A 19,124-nucleotide genomic window follows, 5' to 3' on the forward strand; every position below is an offset into this window, starting at 1 on the left:
GAGGCTTGCACGTGTCCAGGCCTCATCACACTGTCTGAGGGTGGAGGGGCATCAGGCTTGCTTCCTGTCTGTGTTTGCAGCAGCCTGGCTGGCCCAAGGAGGCCCTGGGGACCCACACTCTGAGTAATGGCTTCCCAGGGCTTTCCACTGTCTGCACGGCAACCCCTTACAAGGGATGGGGAGCAGGACCTGGTGCAGTGGCAGAGCCCTGGGGTCCCCTGTCCCAGCTCTGCCACTGCTGTTGTGCTGTGCGACCTCAGACACTCCCAGCCTTGCTGAATCTGTATCCTAGGAGGAGACACGCTCCCAGGTCCTTGGCTGCTCCGTCTGTCTGGGAATACTTGCTGGAGCCACCCCTCCCCCACACGGTAGAAAGACATTTGATCTTAGTCATTCTCCAGTGTTTTTCCGATGATGGGGGTGGTCCCCAGCAGCAGCTGGGCCTGAGCTGTCAGCCTAGGCAGGAGGCAAACAAGCCATGACTCAGGCAGGGCATGTCACAGTGGTGGAAAGAGGGGTACCTACCATCCTGCAGCTAGGGGGCTGCTCCCATCTCAGTGACCCCAGCCCTCACCTGCAGCTCGGCCATAGCTCTTGGGGCCTCCCAGGCCCTGCCCCACCCTCCAGCCCATCACAAGTGACTATAACTGCATTTCAAGCCAGAGCTTTATACAAATTAGTTTATTTTGCCTTTTAATATAATTCCCAAATTTAACTTGAAGATGAGCATAGAAGCTGTTGTGACATAAAAGGAGTCACTTGGCAGTGTCCTCCTGAGTCCTCCAAGGCCAGCACCCAGCCTCCCGCCTGCAAGGACTGCCCCAGGCAGGCCCTGCTGCCCAGAACATATACAGGAAGACAACACTGCAGAAAGCGAGGGGTGAGGATTTGTGCAAGAATACAAACATTTAGTTAAAAAAAAAAGAAAACAGACTGGCTATTTACCTAGAATACTTCCTATATCAATATAATGTAGTTGAAACCAGAATTGTTCCCAGCAATCAACACTCCTGGCTGCTGCTAGACAGCTGTCAGCATGACTACAAGTAGCACCTGAGGCTACCTGGGGTAAGAAGTGGGCCCAAGCATAAGTGAAAGTAAGCAGTGGGCAAGGCTGGAGGTCAAACATGGCACAGGAATGAAGAGCAATTTAGGAGGTTCACATTTACATAAATACACACAAGGGAGTCATGACACAAAAGAACTTGTTATACAAAATAGATGTACATAATCTAGAAAAACCTTGATAAAAATAGCATATAAAAATATAAACTGTAGTGAAAATATACAAAAGTATTAACAGATGTTCAACCCATAAAAAACCAAAAACCCATCGATGTGAAGGCTGGCAGTTCCCACCTGGTGTGATGAGGGTAGCTCCTCTTGGCCATGGTGTGTGCATTTGGGCAAGCAGGCTGGAGGCTGCCCCAGCCCCCCGGCCTGCAGCCTCAGCCCCTGGGGCCCATCCTGTGGGGGTCCCACGCTGGGGGTTGAGGCATTACCTGTCAGAAGCACACTCCCCACAGGGGCAGGTGGAGGTGGCACTGGAGAGCACAGAGCAGCTCTTTCCTCAACAGCACAAGGAGAGGGGAAATGTTGGCTCAAAACAGTGGGACGAGAGCCTGCAGTTGTGGAGGAAAGAGTTGGCTCCATCCTGTCCCCAGTCTGGAATCAAGCCAAGCATTCCCTCTTCTGCCTTCTGGACACCCAGCACATTATTCCAGAGAGGAGGACCTCCAAGAAAGCGTTCCCAGTTCACTTCCTCCACCATCTCTCTGCTCTCACACCCACTGCCCAGCCACTGAGAACAACTGCCTGGAAGTACACACGGCTGCCGCTCAGGGAATGGCTGAAAGCCTGGGCTTGCCACAAATGGCAGGTACCTGGACCTAATTCGGGTGCTTTTAAGATGCATCTTTTCAGGGCAAAACAAGCCTATGCCTAAAGACAGCATTTTAGCCTCAGGACTTCGCAGTTCCAGGGGGAAATCAACTTGGAAACTGACATCTGAGGGAAGCTGGAGTGGATCCATGGGGTCCCAACTGCATTCTGACTGCTCATCCTCTGCCGACAGCCCGCGTGGGAGGTGGGGACTGGAAGGGGGTCTCCAGCAGCCCCAGTGGTCTTGCCAGGGGTCTGTGACTAGCAGTGAGGCTGTGATACCCATCTTGGAGCAACTCAGCTTACAAGGCAACTTCTTGAAGAAGTCAGACCTCAAACAGCCGCTCCCAAAGACAAAACAGTGATAAAACACATTTTTGATAACCTGAAAAGAGACAAGGTTTTGGCTAAATATAGAGACCAGCTCCCTCTACAGAGTGAAAAATCAAATTTACCAACTTAAGACAGAAAAGCTGAGCTCAGTCTAGTCTTGAAATGCTATCCTAACTATGTAGAAGGTTGACAGTAATGAACAGAAAAACCATACTTAGGAAAAAAGCACTTCAGATTATACCACTTCCATTCTTGGTTTGAGTGTGTTTAGCTAGGATATCAACTAAGGATTATTTCCAATTTTTTCCAGGTAGTGCAAAGAATTCCATTTAAAATTCTTATTCTTTTTTTTTCCTTCTTTTCTTCTTTTTCTTCTCCCCAAAGCCCCCCAGTACATATTTGTGTATTTTAGTTGTGGGTCCTTCTGGTTGTGCCATGTGGGACACTGCCTCAGCATGGCCTGATGAACAGTGTCCACATCCAGGATCCAAACTGGTGAAACCCTGGGCCACCGAAGCAAAGTGTGCGAACTTAACCACTTGGCCATGGGGCCGGCCCCTAAAATTATTCCTTTCATATTTGAATAATACTATGCCAGAAAACATTCTCTCATACCTACACATTAGGGAAGGCCCACATAATGATTAGGCAAAAATAACCTTCCTTACACAAAGCCTCTTTTCAGGGCTTTCAGAGAGGTGGTGCTCGGAGTCCCCAGAACTACCTGACACCCTGACCTGCTGGAGGCGATGGTGACCCCAAGTGAGAACCACACTTGCCTTGGGGAAGGGGAGGGCAGCAGCCGAGAACAGGGATGCTTCTGGGCGGCAGTGGGGAGGGGACCCGTCTGGGAGGACTCACCCAAGCTCTGCCCCAGCAGCAGTTCCCAGCCCCTGGCACTGGCAGCGAGCCTCCTGCCGTCCCAGCCAGGTGGAAGAGACACTGGGAGCACTGACTCTTCCTGAGGAAGCCATGGTTTCCGGCTGCCCAACAGCAGTCACTCAAGAGCTGTACCACTGCCCTGCAAAGCACCCCCAGAGAAGCTTCCTCCATCCCGTCCACCAAGGCCCGCCGGAGGGTGGGCCTGCTTTGCAGGATGATGATCCACAGTTTCCCTGGAATCCCATTCCATCCAGACATGGAGAATGATTCCAAAGGTCAACTCTCGGATGGAAAGAAGAGCTTTCCAGAGAACCTCACGGCGCCGTGCCAGGCAGGGGGCAGAACTGCCCGACAATCTGCCAACACCAGCTGGTGATAAGAAGCGAGCACAGGGTGTCTGGAGAGCCAGGCCCCGCTCTAGCAGGTTGGGAGCCATCGTTTGAAAAGTTGCACATGAAAGGGCAAAAGCTATTCCAGAAACAGGGCATGGCTGGCAGCAGGAATCCACCAGCAGAAGTTTTGTGGGCTTTCTTTAGGTCTTTCCTGAACAAGGGATGTACCTGCTTTCCTAAGGAAGTCCCTTTTTTCACACCAACCTCCTGCCGCCTGAAGCACACTCTGGCCTAGGAATGTCTGAGTGCAGTGCACATCCTTCACAGTGCCACCATTCAAAAGATGCCCACAACTGCCCACTATACAGGAGATCCAACATGGGGAGACGGCCCATGTAAGGGTTTCTAGGGGCAAAGACACCAACATGACTGACAGGCTGTAAACAGGCTCTTGAAAACAGCAAACTGCAAGCCTGGTAAGGCACCGTCAGTCAGAAAGCATGACAGGGATATGTGTGACCAAATGCCATGGCATGCTGATGGCTGTAAACAGATTAGACCCCTACCCCGAGTGGAAATGAGAAAGTGCAGTGTGGCCTTGGATGTCTGCCCAGCAGATTTCCAGAGACCATGGGTGTGACATTCTGGCTTTTAAATGAGCAGAGACATCTCTGCAGTTCACTCTTTTGGCACACTTTGGTTGTAAAGGCAAGAAGAGCAGCATCATGGGGCAGGGGGCCACTCAGGTGTCCTCCTCTTCATCGCTGACCAGCTCACCCTTGTCAGGGCTGGTGTCCCGTTCACGCAGGAAGTCCTCCCGGATGGCCTCCAGCTCCGTCAGCTCCAGCCGGACCTTCTCCAAGTGGTAGGTGCGCCGGTTCCGGATCTGGCGCAGGGGGAATGGGTTCAGGTCGCCAAAGGAGATACTGATCAGCTTCCTGGCAGGACACAGGACAGAGCACATCAGGGGGGCTCAGGCGAGTACTCATGCACAGCCCTCACTTCAGCCCAGCCCAGAGGCCTGGGGGGCGTAGAGAGGTAGACCTTGGATACTTTGCTGAGGGGCTGCTGTAGAGATGTCACCCAGAGGCCAGTCCTTATGTAGAGGCTACAGGGGCAGGGCCAGCTCCACCACATGCGCACTGTGTGATGCGGGATGGGTGAAGTTACTCCCCTTTCCGGCCTCCAATTCCTCATCAGTACTCTGGGATAATAGCAGTCCTGCCTCCTAGGGCATGGGCTGACTTGAGTTACCACCCGTGAGCACTAGGACAGTGTTTGGCACTTGCTCTGTGATCTCAGGGGCCTGCGAGCCTCTGAGTCCTTGGAACCAGCAGGAGGCCTGTCACAGGGAGTATCCAGGAAGACTGTCACAGGACTGACTGAGGGGGAAAGAATGGACGCCCGAGCAAACCTGGCAATAACTGTCAGACCCAGTCCACGGTGTAACAAGGGTCGAGACCGAGCCTAAGGAGCAATGTGTGGTTTGTGGGTTTCACACTATCCCCACATCAAGGCACTGATCTCCAATAAACATTTAAAAATCCTGGTAACTTACCCCTAACTACTGGCTAGCAGTTTAATAAAAACAGAACTAAAAAGTGCCCCAAGGCCTGGCTATAGATTTTCAGCAGTAATCAGGTCACCCATAGCCATCTGGCGGGCCACAACAGAAGCTGGTTCCTCCAACACTAGGAGCCCCCAATCCCCTCGATTCTGCAGGCCCCAGATGCTCTCTTCCCAGCATTAGAGACCAGAGACCCAATGCACTTACAAACCCCAGGAAAGGCTGTGATGGAACAGAACCGTCACCAGGGACTTCCTCCCGATCTGTCAGAAAACAAACATGCTCCTGCCACTAGTCAGTCACTTGAACTACTTTAAGATGACGTAAAAATATACAGGCCTTTAGCACTTCTCCCTTTTTTTTTTTTTTTTTTTTTGCTGAGGAAGATTCACCTGGAGCTACCATCTGTGCCAGTCTTCCTCTGTTTTATATATGAGATGCTGCCACAGCATGGCCACTGACGAGTAGTGTAGGTCCATGCCTGGGAACCAAACTTGGGCCACTGAAGCAGAGTGCACTGAACTTAACCAATAGGCCATGGGTCCGGCCCCACATTTCTCCCCTTTATATTTTACAATACCTACTACTTAGATTTGCCTGGGTCCAAGCCAGAGGATTCCTGCACAGAGGGAGAAGGTCAGAAAGGATGTCTGTAAATGCTGCATTCCCCAGAGTGTGTTCTAGAACATGGGACAACACGAGAGGCCTGAACATGAATATCAGTCTGTGCAGGTTTATCAGGTTCTGCCTCCTGCTCAGCTGGGCTGACTGGGGCTGGAGGAGGGTCTCTGTGAAACAAAATCCTGGCTGGGGCTGGGCACCAACCCCTTTTCTCCCAAGCTATGAGTCACAGGCTCCACACGCATGAAACCTAGAGTGTCCAGCCCCATCTTTGCAAACACAGGAAGTACTACATTACATTACTATTTTCACTGACTTCTTCAGTTGGTCATCACTGACTGCGGCCTCTCAGCCGAGGCTGGGGGACACCAGGAATGTACACACTACCTCTGCCTCGGGCCTGGAAGTTCCAGTCAAGAGATGAGAAAGTTCCCTGTGGTCAGCTAAGTTTAGAAGACAATGCTTGGCATGTTAAAGGCTCCCAGAAATCCTAATTCAGAGACTGGTTTCATCTTGTTTAACCCAACATGCCCGGAACACATCTGACTCAGAATTCTCTCCTTTTCTGTAGAGCCAATCAGTGTACTACAGAATTGGGGTGCCTGGGAACCAGTGGTCCAGGGAGCTCATTAAAATACTGGGGCATCTGCAATTTTAACAATCCTTGGGTGATTCTGCTGCAGCCAGCCTGGCTCATTAATGCATTTGGGAGCTCCTGGTCCAGTGGACCTGGACTTCTTAAAGCAAACTGATGGGGAAACTGCCCCAAGAGCCACTGAGAAGGCGGTACCGCAGGAGCACACAGGACCGGCCTGGGCGGGAGCAGCCCAGCTCTGCCTGTGGTGGCCAGAGAGGGGCCGGTTGGTTGGGTGGCCGCCCGCCAAGCCAGCACCCCCTGTACCTGTACCCTGGCAACACCGACAATCTTCATAAGACTTATCAGGGGCCAAGCAGGATGGCCCTTTGGAACCAAAATGCTCTCCAAATGTATTACTTATTGGACTGAAGTTCATTTAATGCCATTCATGTCATCTTGACCCAATGCGAGATTAACGAACACTCAAGGCTCACTCAGAATCAGTCTTTCACAGGCAAACATCATTCTCAGATACCCTTTTTCATTTGGCAAAACTAAGGTCACTGTTTATATATCAATAAGCCTGAAAATATCTTAAACATCCAATTCCCAAGTAAAAGGTCCTAAAAATAGTGGTGACTTCTAGGAAGCCAGGTATGGCCTCAGCCAGCACCTTCTGCTCCCAATGTCCACCTCCCTGGTAGCCAAGGCCTCACTCATTAGAATCACAGGGCATGGAGCCTCGGCATGGTCCTCAGCCCCATCTCTCCAGCCCTGGGTGCTCTCCTGCCCCGACTCCCACAGCGCTGATGCGCTGCAGCTCCTCCTGGCTGGGCCTTCCCTCACTGTCAGGTGAGCTGAACAGGTCGGCAACTGGCATTTTCCAAGTAGGTTGTGACTCATTAGTGGATCGAGGAATCAATTTAGTGAGGCAAGAGGAGCATGTTAAATATGTGATATGGAACCTAATGAAAATAGCAGAGCGTATAGCACAGATCTTTAGCAAGAACTGCAAATATTTCAACAAATTTTTTTGTTTCAGTTATCTACATACACTCTACCGTGTGTCTCCTAGATTGGGAGATAAAATGTTGTTCTTATTAAGAGTTGTAGTCAAAAAAGTTTGAAAAACATTAATAAGCCCCAAATACTTCTCAGCAAAAGGACTTGTATGGTTTTCACATGGGTGCCCAAGTCTGTTGCAGGACTCCATCCCTATGCAGGGAGAGGCAGCTCACAACCCTTCGGCAACAGTGTATTTCAACACCACCTCAATGGTTTGGAGAGAGGGGCTATCCTCACTTGCCGAGTGAGCAGCAGGCCCACAGAAATCCCCTTGGAGAATGGGGTCTCAGCTGCCAGGGCCAGAGCAGCCACCGGCTATGGTCCATGGGACACATCAACAACAAGGGTAGCCCAGAATAGGCAAGAACCACGTGGCTGGGGGAAGACGGGTGAAACAAATCCCAAACACTTGGCTGCCCAGGGGAAGCCAGAGGTCTTCCAAAGTCAAATTCTTCCTCCACTCTCCTCAATCTGGACCCCCGGTCTCCCAGCTGCTAGTCCTGCTCCAACCTGACATGCCCCTCTCTTGCCTAACCCTGCAGTGACTTCCCAACGTTCTTAGGATGAAGCACAAAGTCCTGGGCAGTCTGTAAAGGCCTTACCTTAACAGCCCAGCTCTGCTCCAGCCTGGCCTCCATCCCTGCCATGCTGGCCCCACCTTGGCCAAACCACATCTACAGTTCGCCAGACACACTGTGCTCTCACATCTCTGTGTGCTGGTCCTGAAGTTCCCTCTGCTCAGGATGCCCTCTCCTCGTGCCCCTTCCCAGCCCAGTTCACACAGCCTTTCTTCTGCACTTGCCGTGTCCCTGGCCTGGGCTTCCTCCATCACAGCACTGATCAAATGATGCTATAACATGCCCCCACAAGTTCTTCAAGGACAGGGGCTGTTCCTCATCTATAATCCTCAACGCCTGGCAGAGGGCCTCCCACATCACTGATACTCAGTGAATGCTCATGAGACAAATAAAAATGTGGCTTTGGCTGTGGGGACATAGGTTGGTTGGATAAGGGATAAATCCATCTTTTACCCTAGTTCCTCCCTATTTTCTGGAGGCCACCTGCTGCTTCCTTCCTCCCCCTTCCCAGGAAGGAAACATCTCTCACACTGCACAGCTGGCAAGGCTGCGTTCAGGATGTGAGGACAGGCTGTTCTCAAGGAAGCAGAGGTCAGGACTCCTGCTCTCTGTGACGTCTGGGAATTCCCCCAGGGACTCACCTAGCATCAAGGATAGTGCGAGTGAAGTAACGGAGATACTTGAAGATGGACATTGAATCTTGCAATTTCAGGATCTCCTCTTCCTTGTATTTAAAAAGTGCCAGGGCAAAACGGAAAATAACCTGTGGAAAGGATGAGAACCTGTAAGGAGAGAAGCACTGTGGCTCCAGGCACCAGCTCTGGGCACACAGGCCTCCCCGGGGATCAGCAGGCACGGGTCCTGCCCTGGGGCAGACATTTGACCTGAGGTGCCATGTCCACTGGCAGGGGCAAGGCCTCTTTCTTACAGAAAAATTAACTGTCTGGGGGTTTTCACAACACTTCAGCCAAACCCAAAACTTCCCTTATGGCGTAGAACCTTTGTGGGATCCTTCCATATTCAGTTAACATTTCTAGTCACTAAGGTTTACAGAACTAAAAATAATTTTTAAATAAAATCAAAACCAGGGTCCTTGGATTCTGAAACTCTTAAAAACCTCCATCTCCAAAGGCAGTTTTTATTTCAACTAGTGAAACTAGGATCTGAATTACTGACTTTTGAATATGGTGAAAGAATTCAGATCCCAGGTACAGACCTAGCGCTGCTTGTCAGGCCATGCTGTGGCAGCATCCCACATAACATAGACAGAGACTGGCAACAGATGTTAGCTCAGGACCAGTCTTCCTCACAAAAAAGAAAAAAAAACGAGCCAGATCCATATGCTCTGATACAGAACTATCTCCAACATATTTTAGACAGACATAGAATACCCTGAGAAGGATATATAGTAAGTTGAGATGAGCAACAGCAGACTGGGGTCGTTCTTTTCTACTGCATGCCCTTAGTTACCTGATCTGAGTTTATCATGTGTTACATATTCACAAACTGATTTTTTAAAAACATAAAATAGACTGGGTGGGGGCCTGTGGCAGTAAGGCTCTGAAGTTGGCCTCCTGCGTTTGTTCCTGACTCTTTGCCTGCTCTGGGCCTCTACCTCCTCATCCATACCATGGGGATAATACTGCCATCTGTTTGACAGATGGTGAGGCTCAGACTGCAAGCCATCAAAGCCCCAGTGCCTGGTACAAGCTTGGCACAGACTAAATGTTTTTGATGAACTAGCAAATAACTGCTGTTTCCTGGACCCCCAACCGGCCTCCAGCAGCACAGGGTGCCAGGATCCCTCCATCCCTGTGGTAATCCCCATGTCGCAGGTGAGCCTGCCACTCTGCCACCACTACCCACACAGTCATCCAGCGGGCAGACTCACCTTTGGTCCCTCATAAAGGAAAGAGTCCCATATTTTGAAGAGGATGTCACTAACAACGCTATCCACAAACACCACCAGAAACCAGTTGAACGTGATAAGCGTGTAGTCAACTTTGTACTGTTCAAAGTGGGTGTGCAGTCGTGGCAGCTTCTCACTCATGAGGTCTCTGAACACCCGCTGGTCCACCTGGAGAGAGAGCAAAAAGGAGAAGTGTATGACGCCTGCCATAGTACCGAACAAGCGATCTGGGGCTCAGGGGTGCAGGCCCGTCACAATGCATACAGCACAGCTGTTCTAAACGCATGCTGGGCTCATCTCAGAGCAGATTACTCTGTGTCCTAGAAGCAGCTGATCTCACACACTGCAGGTGCTCAACAAGGGGCCACTGACTGTCACTCTGTCCACAGGGCACGGGGGAGAGGGTTCTATGGCCTGAAACCCACCCCTGCACTCAAAGTGCCCCGTGAAAACAGGCTGCTGCAAAGAGCTGGTAGAAGAGTCAGAGTCAGCCTTGCTAATCCATTTGTAAAGACAAGGATGCTGCTGCAAAGGGTCAGGGCCCAGGACAAACCCAAGTCCTGGGCCAAAGAGGAAGTGTGACATCACCACATCCTTTCAACAAGTATTTACTGGGCTGTGCAGGGCAGTGAGGGTAGCCCAGGCTCCCGAGTCAGATGGACCTGAGTTTGAATCTCAGCTCTACCACTTACTAGCTAGGTGGCCTTGGGCAAATTATGTTCTAGATAGCTCTGTGCCTCACCTGGAAAACAGTTCATGATCTGTCTCTCACAGGGCTGTTGTGAGGATTACATGAGACTTATGTAAACTACCTATCAAAACAGGTGGCTATTACCCCTCCATGCTCTGTGTCAGGCACAAAGCCAGTGCTGGGCAGAGGGTTGAATCAGGTTCAGTCTTAACCTCAAGGAGCTGAAAGAAAGTGGGGATGCCAGACATATGGACTCTTATAATAGCTGTGGTCAGGGCTCTGGTAAAGATGTGTTCATAGAGCATTACAGAGCCCATGGATGGGTCCCAGCCAAGCCTGGAGGAGAAACAGTATCAAGGGCAGGAGGACAGGCTTCCAGGCAGAAGGGATCAGAAGGAGGCAGCACAGCCTGGGAGAAGCCACTACATCACACTGAGGAGAGACATCATCTACATGCCAGGGGCTTCCCAAGCCTTTGTCTGGGATCTACAAGGAAACATATGTCAACCATCACTCAGTCGGCACCTCGCTGTGTGTATGCATAAAACAGAAATGTTTCATAAAACAATACTTAGGGGCTGGCCTGGTGGTGCAGCAGTTAAGTTCACATGTTCTACTTCGGCGGCCCAGGGTTTGCTGGTTCCGATCCCGGGTGTGGATGGCACCACTTGGCACGCCATGCTGTGGCAGGTGTCCCACATATAAAGTAGAGGAAGGTGGGCACGGATGTAAGCTCAGGGCCAGTCTTCCTCAGCAAAAAGAGGAGGATTGGCAGCAGTTAGCTCAGGGCTAATCTTCTGCCAAAAAAAAACCAAACAATACTTAACCTCACATAGTAGGACACACTTTGCTGTTTTTAATTTTCGTGTATTCAACTTCATTTGATGAAAAAAAAAGCTAGTGCCAACCCACTAAACCAATTTCTCTACCCATGTGTGAAAAGTGCAGCAGGCAATGAGAAGCACGTTTCAGCAGGAGAGTGATCTGAGTGAATCTGTACTGTGGATCCGTCTCTCCACCTGCAACAGGGGGCTGAGCTGGACGGGAAGCCAGGCTGGAGACAGAGGCCCCATGAAGGCTCCATGGTGGCTGAGGGCGGATGTGATGAAAATCTGAACCAAAGAAAGGTGGTGGGGAGGAGGGGAGCATTTGGATCAGAACTATGTGGAGGTAAAGTCTGTAGGACCTAACAACCCCCTTGCTATCAGAGGTAAAGAAAAGAGGGGGCTCAGACAGCGCAGACTTCCCACCTGGGGGAGGGAGAGGGCAGATCCCAGGAACAAGGGCTGGGCTGGGGAAGACTGGGACATGCCAGTGCCCAAGAGGCACCTCTATCAGGAACCTGCAGGACCGGAGACCCAGGCTGAGGCCCCAGGGGAGGCCTGGGTGGAGTGAGATGTCACCAGAGGTAAGTGGTGAAACCACGAGGAAGAAAGAGAGCAGCTGAGGAGAGAAAGCTGCAAATTCACAAGGGGCAAAGCCAGGTCATCCAGCAGAGAAGGGAATGGTGATGAAGAGCCAACTGCATGTGAAGTATGTTGACCTCATTAATGTTCCCTGAACTGTCTGTGAAGACCAAGAGCTATTCAGGAAGTCTTCTGGTACACTGCTAATGGGAGTGTAAACTGGTACAACCTCTGGGAGAGCAATCTGGCAACACCCAGAAAATATGGAGACACTCACACCCCGCAGCAGGTCTACTCCTAGGAATAAATCCCAGAAACACCTGCAAAACTTTGAAATGCACATCAGCTAAGTTAGGGTAAAAGGTGCAATAATTCCTGGGATTACTGTAATAATAAAATAACTACAAACAATCAAGAAAAATGTTAAAATGGGGGCCAGCCCAGTGGTTAAGTTCGCATGCTCTGCTTCGGCGGCCCAGGGTTTCGCTGGTTTGGATCCTGGGCACCGACACGGCACCGCTCGTCAGGCCATGTTGAGGCAGCGTCCCACACAGCACAACCAGAGGCATTCACAAGTGGAATATACAGCTGTGTACTGGGGGGCTTTGGGGAGAAGAAGAAGAAGAAGAAAAAAGATTGGCAAGAGATGTTAGCGCAGGTGCCAATCTTTAAAAAAAAAAAAAGAAAAATGTTAAAATGGCATTTTTAAATGTTCTTTTTTAGGACAATCCAAAACTTTAAAAACCTCAATTATTTTTCGTTTTTGGAAGATTGGGTTTGTTTGTTTTTAATATAGAAGTCTTGACAGTCAAAAACGTTTTTCAAAAAAGCATGTTACATAGGTTCAAGTAAGCATTACTGGTTGAAACTGAAAATTTTAAAAGGCAAAGTAACAAACTAAAAACATTGTTTTTTACAAAAAATTCTAAAAAGTTGTAAAGTCACTCTATGGTGCATAAGGACAACAAAATACAGGAACCATGGTTAGAAACGTACATTTTTGACCTGTTTGCTTTCTGGCTAGAATAAGAGACAAAATTTCAAAGTCCCAAATTGGCTGAAATGAATTACAATTAATTTTTCTTAGAAGACTTAAAAAGCAAACAAAAGGGGAGGGGCTGGCCCTGTGGCCTAGTGGTTAAGTTTGGTGCTTTCTGCTTCAGCAGCCCAGGTTTGGTTCCCAGGCAAGGACCTACACCACTCATCAATGGCCATGCTGAGGTGACCCACATACAAAAGAGAGGAAGATTGGCACAGATGTTAGCTCAGGGTCAATCCTCCTTGGCCAAAAAAACCCCAACAAATAAAAAAACCAAGTTTATAAGACGTTATAAAACCATTATCCCATGGTGTGTAAAAACTATCAGCCTCTCACCTTCTCCTCCACATCCATTCCCCGCCCCTGTACAATTCTGACAGGTGGACAAAGGCAAGATGCAAATCCATCCCGGGGTACACACAAAGTAGCTAGGATGACAAACCACACGTGCACATCCTCTTCAGTCAGTCTCTCTGGAAGCCCTGTTCCCCTCACTGGCAGGGTCAGCATCACTCACTAGTGACGGTACTTCTTTTCTGCTGGTGTTATTCCATTCCTCAACATTCAAAGGATGACTATGTATTTGCACACACTTCATGCCTGGCACTGGCCAGTGCTGAGGATAAAAGACAATAGGGACCAGGTGCTGCCTTTAAGGGGCTGTAAACTGGCAAAGGAGTTGGACAGCTGACCACAGGACCAAGTGATGGCAACGTGATTCATTCTGCCTGGAGGGTCTGGGCTGAAGACACCTGAGAGGAAGGGACCAGTAAGTTGGCGTTAAAGTGCCCACACTTCTCCTCCCAGTTACGTGGCAGATGGCGCCTTGTTCTTGAAGCCACCCAGTGCTTGGCAGGGGGTGGGCATGGAGCAGGCTGCCAGGGAATGCTTACTTGGGCCTCTGTTCTGCCCCCCTCTGCCTCTGAGCTCAGGAGGACGTGGAAAGACTGTATCATTAGTCTCTGTGTTCTCAGCGTCTAGGAAGGTCCTAGCGCACAATGTGCATTCAACTGATGGAACGGATGGAAAAGCTGCCAGGCATCTGGACTGCAGCAGGAAGGGGCAAGGGGCTCGAGCACTCGGTTCTGGAAGGAGGTGGGATTTGCAAAGCACTGCACACATTTTAAGAGTAGCCTTACACAACATTAATCATAAAACGGCTAAATACACTTAGATGCATTCACCTGATGGAATATTATAGTCACCAAATACGATGGGTAAAAAGAATATAAAGACATGGGAAAATGCTCATGCTGTCATGTGAACCAGCCAGAATGCATCATGCCCTCAATTTGGATACCTAAATGTATTGGGGGGAAAAAAAGCAAAAAGGAAATATATCAAAATGCTAACTGTATTCTCTAGCTGGTAGGATAACAGGTGATTTTCATTTTCTTCTTAACATATTTCTATATTACCTAACTTCTCTTTCACGAGCATTTATTACTTTTATAGTCAGGGGGAAAAAATCTCCTTGGAGTTTACATTTATGGTTATGTGACAACATGATGCAGATTTTATCTTAAATCCACATACTTTAAATAGGTCTGGAGCCCTGAAGTCAGGGGGAAAAAAAAGTCTCCTTAGAGTTTACATTTATGGTCATGTGACAACATGATGCAGATTTTATCTTAAATCCACATACTTTAAATAGGTCTTCCCTTCTGCCTATAACAATAATATTAATAATTTCACTGACTTTTTACAATGTTCTAAACATTACACTAAACTATTAATGCATCAGCTGAATTCAATCTCTATATGAAAGGAGAACAGTGCTCATCTTAAAGATGGGGAAACTGAGGCACAGAGATTTTAAGTGATGTGGCAAAGCTTCGCAGCTCACAGGAGGGAGGGCCTGGCTTCTGACCCAGCCGTGTGGCCCTCAGCCCAAGCTCCTCACCAGTGTGCTCAACATACGTCAAGGGAATTAAGAAAGATCAATGCTTTATTTTTCTTATTCTGAAATACTGAGTTACCTGAGATTTTTAATTTGATTCTTCACAGCTATTAGCTTCCAGTTGTCCGGGAATACATAAAACTTTCTTTACCGACCTCTCTATTCACACCCAACTATGACTGCTGCCTCTTCTCACTGCTCTTCATTTCTTAGTTTATACACTATTTTGACAAAAAATAATCTCTAGGTTAATTAGCAAAGTGAAGTGATCACAGAGAGACCAGATGAGCTTTTCCTGGGATCTGTCAACATCCATGAAGCTGGGACAGGGACGCAGGTGAGGAAAGTCCACTCCCCAGGATGGCCAGAGCTCAGCCTACTCCCACCATCCTTCTGTGGTGTTCTAGAGGCAGGGGGCAGAGGGGGAACTTGGGCCCAGAGCTACAGAGGTCTGAGTCCACACCCCAGCTCAGGCCCTCAGTGGTGGTACCTCAGGCAAGTTGCTTAGTGTCCATGATCCCCAGTTTTCTCCCAAGTGAAATGGGGATAATGATGCCCCTACTCATATGGCTTTGTGCAGGTGCACAGCTGCTGGCATGGGGCTCAGGCTCCCTAAATGCCAGCTCTCTTTCCCTGGTCAAAGGGCTCATGTAAGTTCAGATACTTGCTGTGCTGAGGGCTAGGGAAACTAAAATGAAAGACAAGGCCACAGCCCTCAAGGCACCGCTGACTAGCTGGAAGACAAGCCAGCACACAAGGATAATCCAGTAAGATAATGGCCATCACCGAGGCCTGTGCCAGAGCAGCGGCAACAGAACCGGAGCCCTGAAGTTGGCCTTGGGAAGCCAGGAAAGTGTCACAGAGGAAGTGGTCTATGAGCTAAGGCTGAGCAGGAGCTTTCTAGGAGGCAAGCAGGGCGATGGTGTTCTAGTAGAGCAAGTGTTACATATCAAAAATACAGAGCACGACAGGGCAGGGCCAGAGAGCAAGTGTTCTATCACACTGTGCTTCCTGCAGCCCAGGGGGCAGGCAGCGTCGGAGTGTGGACGGAGGGCCCTGGGCTTTACTGTGAAGGCCTTGAGAAGCCCTGGGAGCCCAGCAGCAGGCGACATGGCTAAATCTGTGAATGAGATGGATGGGGGAACTGGGGAGGTCAGTGAGTGAAGGCAGGAAGAAAGGGGAGGAGGCAGCTGCAATGGTGTAGGAGAGGGGATGGCAACCTACCAGTGTAAGGGGAACAGATGGGGAACAGACATGAGAGCCACCAGCAGGTGGCAGTGATCAGAAGTGTAACTATGGGGACAGAGAGGGAGAGGAATGAGAAATCCAGGCTGATGCGTTTCTGGCCTGGGGACCTAGAGAGGTGGTGACAGAAGGCAATAATGAGGGCCCCTCCCAAAGGCAGAAATGCACAAATAACATGAAACTCAGTCAGGGCCCGACCAAGCAAAAGAAGCCACCCAGGGAGATGGTCACATTGGTGACAGAAAAGCTAAGAAGCCAAACAGCCAAAGACGAGGTGGCCCTGAAGCAAAGGCAGGAAGCCACCCCCAGGCTGGACCAGAGAGGACCTGGAAGACAAGCTGGCGCCATGGAGGAGATAAAGCCACTGACAGGCAGTGCCCCTGATGAAGAGGGAGAGAACTACCCTCAGCTCCCTTTCTGCCATCCTCCAGTCTCCTGCCAGTGCCTCCGCGGGCCGAGTCAGGAGCTGGGAGAGGGCCTGTGGGCGGAGCTCTGTGATCTGGAGCAGAGCAAGGGTGGGGGGGGGTGGCGGGGAGTGGCTCTGGGAGCAGGCTGGCTACGCACTGGCATAAGCTTGAAGAAGAGGACACAATGGAGCACAGACAGGCACTGCCGTTGTCAAGAGAGAGAAAGGTTCTTGGGCAGGACCTAACTGAAGCTCAGACATGAGAAGGGTTGCCAGTGGGAAAGTGGGGAAAGCCCATCATGGAAGCCAGTGACAGCAGCAGCCCCAGCCCAGCCTAGGGAGGAAACGCCCTGGGCTTTAAGGGTCAAGGGTCTGGTCCAGAGCCAGGACTGTCCCAAGCAGAGACAGAAACTCTGGGCTCTCCCAGTCCACGTCATCCGACCCTGTCCCCTGGCTTCAGACTTCAGGTGTGGCAGGCATGAACTGCACCGCTCAGGTCTCCTGCTGCAGGAGGTGACTGATGGCCCCAGCACAGCCCCTCTGGATCCATCACTGGATTCGTCTGCAGAAGCTTTCTGCCCACTGGCTCCTCCCAGCCACTGAGTGAGCACTGCAGGGGCACTAACGTAGCTCATTCCTATGAGACGTGTGCGCCTTTAACAGGTGACCTTGGCTTGACGACTCCCCACTGGCCTAGCCAAATCTTTCTCAGAACCACATGGTACCCTGAGACCCTTCCCACCCAAGCCCCCTTCCTTCCCCTGGTCTGGGGGTTCTCCTGGCCTTCCCCGCTCCCTCCTCTTGGTCCTTCACAGGTGTTTACCCTCAGAAATCTCCGGCACATCTACTCCTGCCTTGGCCTCTGCTTCTTGGAGAGCCTAAGCTAACACATCAGGCTCCCCAAGCACCCCTGAATTGCGGCTTAGCTGGCCAGGTAGGCTGTGCCCAGGGGAGAGAGTGCTGAGCAGGCACCTAAACAGCAGGTTTGCAGGGCTGGCCTATTTCTCACAATCAACCTGCTGGCTTCCAGCGCGCTGAGGGAACCCGACCCATCGCTCGCTTGCTCACTAACAGCCCAGCTCAGTCTCCAAGGCATGCCCCGCCTTGCTGCGCACCTTCTTCAGGGGTCAGTCGCTGAAGCCATGCACATGGAGCCCCCCCGAGCCAAGGCTTAATTCAGGTCACATTTCAGCTCTAATTCTACAAGCTGCTGACTGAAGGACAATATTTTTAGAAGTACCTGAGATCCTAAAAGAGTCTTTGTGTAATAGTCTCGAGGCATGAAAACTTCCACTATGGTAACTAGACACCAGAAAGCATCTTCTTGTTCCAGGTACAGGAGGGCCACTGCCACCAATCTACAAGCAAATGGAGAAGAAGGTGAGCACCAGTGCCCTGCGCCCAGACACAGACAGTGCAGCCCGTCTCCACGGAGACACGTGCAATGTGCCATTTTCTCCCTCACAACCACGGCTACATCTACTTCTCCAGTGAAGGAAAATAAGCAAGTGTTCCTTGGCAAGCAAGGTGCTTCCCAAAGTTTGAGAAGCAAAGCTACACCCCACACTTCATTTGGTTTTTGTTTAAAGATAATGAAATTGTTTCCCAATGATCAACCAGCCTCATTTAAAAAAGATGTTTTCATTATAAGATTTTTGCTAATGCAGCTAATTCTTCAAGTTCATCATTCAAGAAGTTCCAACTAAGCCTTTTATGCACAAAAAACCCAGAGATGAGTGAGTGTAAGAGACAAAGAACATATGATGGTTTAAAAACAACTTTCCCGGTACCATTCTGCTTGAAATGGGGCTTCAGACAAATGAGCCACTCTGTAGGGCTTTCTAAAGGAACTGTGTCCACAGCATGCACACGGTGGGAAAAGGAGACCATATGTCTAACCACATGTTATTCATAAGGAAACCTGGGTAGAGCTTTTCCAATGTCAGTCATCAAGAGTACTTATGCAGTCATCCCAGGTTTGGCTCCGCGCAGGCACTCAGAGCCGAAGGATGGAAAGACAGAGAGCAGAGAAAAACTCCTCTCCACGTGTCTGAGAGCTAAGAACCTCTGCTCATGACATGAAGCTTCTGTGCATTACTTATGGGAAAACCCTAAAGCCATTCTCAGAATTTGTTTTTTCGCTTCCTTAGATAAAATTATAATGAACTCATCTCAAATTAAAAGGTTAAAAAAAACTAAAAAGACTTGAGATGGATGGGAAGGGGGTGCCTCAGGTAGGCATGAATGGGACGGAGAGTAGAAAGGCGACAACGTGCAGAGATGGGTAAGGAGAGAAAACCAGGACATGCAAGCACAGAAACCAAATCCACAGCATCTGAGGATGCCAGGAAAAGGGGCAAAGAGCCTAAATCAGCAGAGCATTTGAGGACATCACTCTAAATTAGCTGATGTTCAAGATGACAGGCCTGAATCACTTAGAAAAGGCTGAAGTTATTCTGGTAAAGTTCTGGGTTCTCAGAAGGTAGGTACAAATATTTTGAAGAAAAAAATCCAATAAGATGATTAAAATTTAGAGGCCCTAATGGTGATGGGGGTTGAGGTACACAGAGAAAGCTTCAATTTCTGAAGTTGTACTTCTGTGTGAAAGAACTGATTCCATGACTATGCCAGATAAATGGGGTGTTACTGTACTCCCAAACAGGCATGCTCAAGTCCTCGCCAGAATCCCTTG

General features: G+C 49.8%; 1 protein-coding gene across 3 annotated transcripts in view; it reads right to left on the reverse strand.

Annotated features, from left to right (window-relative positions):
* Positions 1-652: 652 nt before the first annotated feature.
* The window catches only part of TBC1D2B (TBC1 domain family member 2B), an 84,836-nt gene continuing 66,364 nt past the window's right edge, over positions 653-19,124 (reverse strand). For 2 of the 3 annotated variants that reach the window (XM_014856412.3, XM_070497481.1), the window contains 4 exons: positions 17,673-17,790; positions 9,728-9,913; positions 8,478-8,599; positions 2,521-4,366 (listed from right to left, as the gene is read on the reverse strand). In XM_014856412.3, the coding sequence (XP_014711898.1) occupies positions 4,171-4,366; positions 8,478-8,599; positions 9,728-9,913; positions 17,673-17,790 (622 nt within the window). In that variant the 3' untranslated portion in view covers positions 2,521-4,170. Of the gene's footprint in view, positions 736-2,520; positions 4,367-8,477; positions 8,600-9,727; positions 9,914-17,672; positions 17,791-19,124 lie in introns of those variants that run through there. The other variant, XM_044763785.2, reaches the window with a different exon arrangement.

The sequence above is a fragment of the Equus asinus genome, chromosome 2 (genome assembly GCF_041296235.1).
Source record: "Equus asinus isolate D_3611 breed Donkey chromosome 2, EquAss-T2T_v2, whole genome shotgun sequence".
Classification (NCBI taxonomy): Eukaryota; Metazoa; Chordata; class Mammalia; order Perissodactyla; family Equidae; genus Equus; species Equus asinus.